Source organism: Cynoglossus semilaevis, chromosome 14 (assembly GCF_000523025.1).
Source record: "Cynoglossus semilaevis isolate Cse_v1.0 chromosome 14, Cse_v1.0, whole genome shotgun sequence".
Classification (NCBI taxonomy): domain Eukaryota; kingdom Metazoa; phylum Chordata; class Actinopteri; order Pleuronectiformes; family Cynoglossidae; genus Cynoglossus; species Cynoglossus semilaevis.
The window spans coordinates 12,917,888-12,923,678 of NC_024320.1; the positions used below are offsets into that span (position 1 = coordinate 12,917,888).

A 5,791-nucleotide genomic window follows, 5' to 3' on the forward strand; every position below is an offset into this window, starting at 1 on the left:
TTTATCCTGAGAAAGCTGAATGTTGACACTTTGTAGAGTTAATGCTGAGGTTCTTTACCTTGTTGTAGAAAAAAGTGCTTTGTGTAAAACCACAATTGTGATGGAACTAGAATTACAGACTTGGGATCTGATGTGAGAAGACAGAGGAATACATCATTGTAAATGCAGACTCTATAATCTTCACTCTGAGTGTATAAACTTGTCCTAAACACATCGTTATTGTACTATTGTACAATCAGAAATGATCTCAGTGATAACTGGAACAGGGAGATTAAAGGAAAACAAACACATTTGAACCACTCGTCACTTTAAATCTCTCTCAGCTTGAGGCTACAACTTAAAAGAATGCCTTTGTTGTTTTTTTTCTTCCTGTCAACAGAAAACTATACTATATAATATTTTACAGTGAAGGGTAAATCCTCCCCCTCCAAAGGGAGTATTTTTACTAAATTCTAACATTTCTGCAGTGTATTTCTCAGTATTTCTGAAAAGTGTAGAGAGCGAGAAGCTCATTCTGATCAACAAGAAGTTTTCTCTGGTCGTTCTGGGGATTTTAATTCAGGAATTAAGGAGTATAAATTCTAATCTGGCTTGTGAACCTGGACACGGTCATGGGTGGAGCCGCCTCCCAGGGGTTGGAAACAAATCCTTCATCTCCTGGCTGAATAGGTGCAGCAACCACACTAGCATGGTGGTCATTACGTGGCACACGCCCCTTATGTTTTAAATGTTTTAAAAATGTATACCTGGGGAACAAACCTGAAAACTCGAAGACATGGCAGCATATTAAGGGCAATAAAGTAAATGTTTACACCTGCCTAAAACATTTGCTACCGCAGCAGTACTGTACATGTACGAAAAGTAACTGTTTACATAAGCCTTTGTAGAACTTGTACTACTTATCTGTACTCTTTGGGCCTCCTTTGAGAAAACGGTGTGTGAGATGTGAGATGTTTTCACCCTCCCCTTCCCCAAAAGCACAAAACAGAGTTCTATTTATTTTGCAATGACATTTATTTTCAAACAGGAAATGAAAACATTTAAATAAATACTGCAGCGCAGACATTCTGAGGCTGAAACTTGAGCACATACACATTCAAAAAAATAACAGATGGTGTCAGAAGTGGTGTTTAAAGAGAAGGTAATGGTAGGGGATTTACATTAAAAAAAGTGCATGAATAACTTTAAAATATGAACATTATTAATTGCACTGCTATTTGGGGGAAACTAAGATTTTCATTTTTGGACTTTTACTTACACTACAGATCAGGTTTGTCAAAGTCCAAATAAAAATCAAACAAACAAAAATACTGGACTTTTTATGCAAGAAAAATAAAGTGGACCATTATTAGTTAAGACTAATTTAAAAGGCAAAGAGCCAGAAAGGCCCACATCTGACATCTAGAATTTGGGCCACATCCTGACTTAGACCAAAGGTAGTCTTCTCCAGAACAAAAGAAAATCCTTCTGGATACTGAATGTCTGGTCCAGTTCATGGACAGAAGCACAGAAACCCATATGTGGGCCACACTCTCTTCTAGACTGTGTTGGAGTGGACAACAGCATCTTGTCCAACATGAATGAAGCCTAATGTGTGTGGGCCATGTGTAGATTGGGCCACAGCTGGTTTGGTTGTTTGTTTGTTGTTCTTCCAGTTGTTGTTTTTCCTCGTTGTCCTTCAGCTCCATCTTTGTCTTTATGGATCTGATCACGATCGGTCAATTTGTCTAAAACTTTAAATCTAACAATGACACAGTTACACACCAATGACTTCACATTATACTGACAATGAAACAATGACAGGACACACACACACACACACACACAGCTTCAGGTTCTCTTTGTGCAGGACTCGAGACATCGGTCTTCTGAACTTTAGGAGAGTCACCACGAGAGTGAGGAGCAGGAGTTACATCATTCTAAACCGCTTCAAAGAGTTTCTTGAATCCATCACAAACAACAAACACAGCTCCTGCTTTTCCTTTTTTTTTTAATTCTTCACAGGCCTTTAAAAATCCTTATCCTAGTATTTGATTCCCATTCACAAAGATCAGAGTTTTTTCCTCTGACGCACCTCCTTTACGAACCAGGATCTTCCATTTCCTGTTGGCGTCAAAAGCCTCCGGTTTGTCCTTTTTGTCCTTCCACAGGAAGCAGGTCACTTCCTGTTGCAGGTGGCGCTCTGGCAGATAGCTTCCTCCTCTGAAAGGGCAGGGGGTTGGGATGCTACTATGCGGTAAGTATTCCAGTAACACGTACATGAAGTGAAGCTTATTGAACCCTCTTCTAGACTAAAAAAAGGGCTTTAGAGCATGCAGGAAAGAGCGCCGCTCCCAAAGCTTCCTGCTAACACTGTGCTCCGTCCTCGTTCTCCCCAGTCTAACCATGTCCTCCGTACCATTGGTCACATAACGGAGCAACTTCTGGCTTTGTCCTTCCTTAGGTCTGAGGCCACGGCGCCCAAGTCGGGCCGACCGGGCATGTGTGAAATCCTCTTGTTAGCACGAGTGGTTTTACTGCGTTTGACGTTTTTGTGGTTTTTGTTGATGCAGGCCAGTGTGGCCACGTGGAAAATGTCTCTAACGCTGTTCTCCGACTGCTGGGCTGAACACTCGATGTAGGGAGCAGAGATCTGTTTGGCCATGTTGGACCCCTGAGGAGGAGGCAGCAGAAACAGAGGTCAGAGGTCAGATTAGCTAAAGGTCAAAGAAAGGGGCCATACTTTGGTGTCCACAGGTTCAGGGACTCTGTCAAGAAACATCAACAGCTGCTAACACCAGAGGCTAATGGATCATTAGGCACTCATTTCTCACAGCCTTTGTGTTTATATGAACATTTACAAACATAAAATGAACAGAAGTTCACCTCAACGACCTCAAAGTGCAGAGGTCACGACCAGCCAGGTCTGTATGACCTGTTTATCAGGCCACTGGGAATCTGAGTCTGTTGTGACAGTTCCCAGGGACAGAGCTAAAACCATCTTTGAATTTATATCTTCTGTAGAGCTTCTCGTGTTCTAGATTTTCTTTAAATATTTAAAGAAAAAAAAGGGCAACAAAACAGGAACTGAAACTGTGCACAGATAAAAAAAGGACCCTGAACTTGAACTATAGTTACAAATGAAATAATCTTCACCTAAAAACAACTTAACTAACATACAAATATTCATCTTCTGTTATTATTTAAAGTTTTATTTCTGTGTAAAATAGATCCTAGTAGATACTAGTCTTAGTGACTTAATATCCCTGTAACCGTCTCCCAGGATGCATACAGTATGACACAGACATCTGTGAAAGAGTAAATGCACCAGATTGTGAAAACAATCACCTTCACTGCAGACCACAAGTCAGAATTCCTCAAAAAGTGACACCTACATCTGAAGAAATCTGTGTCTGAGCCACACAGTCCAGCTGCTCACCTGGTCATAGGAGACTGGAGTCTGTCTGTGGTTGGACAGTTCCACCAGTGTGCTCAGGTCAGTCCTCAGGTCAGACTTACAGCCAACCAACAGCATCTTAGTGTTGGGACAGAACTCCTGGATCTCACCCTTCCACTGGGAAAAGCAGAGACAGACAGACAGTCATCAGACGTCACCAGAGAGATGGAGCGTACGTTTTATTATAAACACATTTGAAGCTACTTTTACAATGTATACAGCATTAAAGTAACTCTTCTCCAGGTTGTTTTAAGTCCAGAGTCTTTCTCGGGTCACTTTCTGGACTAATCTAAAATGAAAAAAAGTTTGTTTTCACCAATGGCAAATGACTGCAAAATGTGGAAACAGAATTTTGAACAAACATCCATGACTTTTTGTGCATGCTCAAGACCCAGAGTCTGCTGTAGCATCATCCACAAGTACAGAGTACAAAGGTTAACACTGCCACTTCCTGCGGCCAATCACATGTTAGACCTCGGAGAGAAAATACAAATAATCCCCACATTTCCGTTCCTCAGAACAATACAGCCTCTGTGATCGATGGCATTTTCTCCCCGGGCTTTAATCTCAGGCTAATGTGCCTCAGGACCGCCTCATTGGCCGGTCAGCAGATCAAGTTCATCTGCAGCCAGACGGAAAGTAATTTTCTGCAGAACCAAACAAACCCAATCACAGACTCAGACCTGAGCAAACATTCTTTAAAACAAACAGCGTCAGAATCATTCTGCCCCTGAGTGACCTGTTCTCACAAGGTCTGCCAGTCAGTGCCCATACCGTCAGCCCTGATCACATGACTAGACCAAGGAATGATACAAATGTGACTGTGTTTTGGGGTTTTTCAAGATTGCATGACAACACATCTCTGCAATGGTTCTCACAGATCTGAGTGTTGCACATCAACCGCATGTTGGCGACTGAAGTGCTTCCCAGGAAAAAGATCCAAAGAGCTGCATCACTGACACTGAGAAGGAACAGATCAAGATTCACATATTGAAGTTGTGTCTCTCCTACACCAGGTAACGAGGTTCTATCAAGATAACACAGAACAGCAGTTTGCTACTTTACTGTTTACAGCGTCTTTACACTCAGACTGACACTGTAGTGACTGTTCTGTGTACGAGGAGCTAAAACAGGAAGAAAATGGAAGGTTTTGTTTCTGTAAAAATTCTCAGGAAAGGTTTTCTAACAATCATATGACACTCACACTCACACAGTGTCCTGCTTCATAACCACTACACGCTCTGACGCGTGGTAGTCATCAGACGTTGACCCTCAGTGACTTGATGTGAGCAGTGTTGTGAAGTGAAGAGCGTTACTTCTTCCTCACAGCCTCCGCGGGGATTAGACCCCGTGACCTTCTCCTCAACAAACTACAACTTCACACGCCAGATCTGATCAGAGACAACAAATATAGGGAGTGGGACCCCGAGGTACTCACCTTCTTCAGCACACTGTCCAGGGTCTCAGGGCGGCTGATGTCGAAGCAGATGAGCACAGCGTCGGAGTCTGGGTAAGAGAGAGGCCTCACATTGTCGTAGTACGGAGATCCTGGAGGAAAACCAAACAGACTTTTAGATTTTCTTTAGGTAGTCTTTCACAAGGATAGGACAAAAGCTGTGACTAACTGTTGTCTCCAACACTTAATAAAATAAATCAAATTTGTAATTATGTGCCATTGACAGTGTTCAGATTTATCCAAGTGACACAAACTGACCACTGGAGGCAGCACTGAAGTAGATTTCAAGTTAAATAAAAAAAAAAAAATCCATATTTCCTCTATGAACATTGTAGTGTCTCACAGTGAGTGAAGGCTCTGTACATATTCTTAATATATTATAGATTTAGATGAATGTAGAATTTATGAACCTTTACCAAGTGGTAAAAGGTTTCAGACCGACTGACAAGCAAGTCTGCTGCTAAATCCATCTTTGAGCACGAACATTTGTATTTTAGTGAGGGTCAGAGACCACATCTGTGGAGGCAGACATTTCTGGAATGCACACGAGCACTGCATTTAAACCCTGGAGTATTTCTGACGGTTGTTCTTTGATGACAGCACGAGAAGTTACCCTTAGCAACCAGGCGAAGAAGAAAAACAAACAAGGCAGCAGGCATCAGTAGGAAGAGAAATGTGCTGACTATGAGGAGATGGTTTGTTTGTTAAAGAAATCCTCTGCAAAGAAGCAGAACCTCAGAGCCAGAGCCAGAGAGGAGAAAAAAAAAAAAGAAACTCTCGGCTCAAAATTGAGACCATGTGTGAGGAGACGCCCATTCATCTCTGCAGCAGACTGACAGATCTCCAGAGAGGAAGGGAGACAGGGGTGAGGAGGGTGAGAAAGGGTGGCGTCATGTCAA

The 5,791-nt window shown here is 42.2% G+C and overlaps 1 protein-coding gene across 1 annotated transcript in view; it reads right to left on the reverse strand.

Moving 5' to 3' along the window:
• Window positions 1-990: 990 nt before the first annotated feature.
• rnd3a (Rho family GTPase 3a) overlaps window positions 991-5,791 on the reverse strand; it is a 12,095-nt gene continuing 7,294 nt past the window's right edge. Inside the window, exons 3-5 of the mRNA XM_008325209.3 lie at window positions 4,875-4,984; window positions 3,419-3,553; window positions 991-2,653 (exon numbers count right to left, since the gene is read on the reverse strand). Of these exons, the coding sequence (XP_008323431.1) occupies window positions 2,405-2,653; window positions 3,419-3,553; window positions 4,875-4,984 (494 nt within the window). The 3' untranslated portion in view covers window positions 991-2,404. The remainder of the gene's footprint in view (window positions 2,654-3,418; window positions 3,554-4,874; window positions 4,985-5,791) is intronic.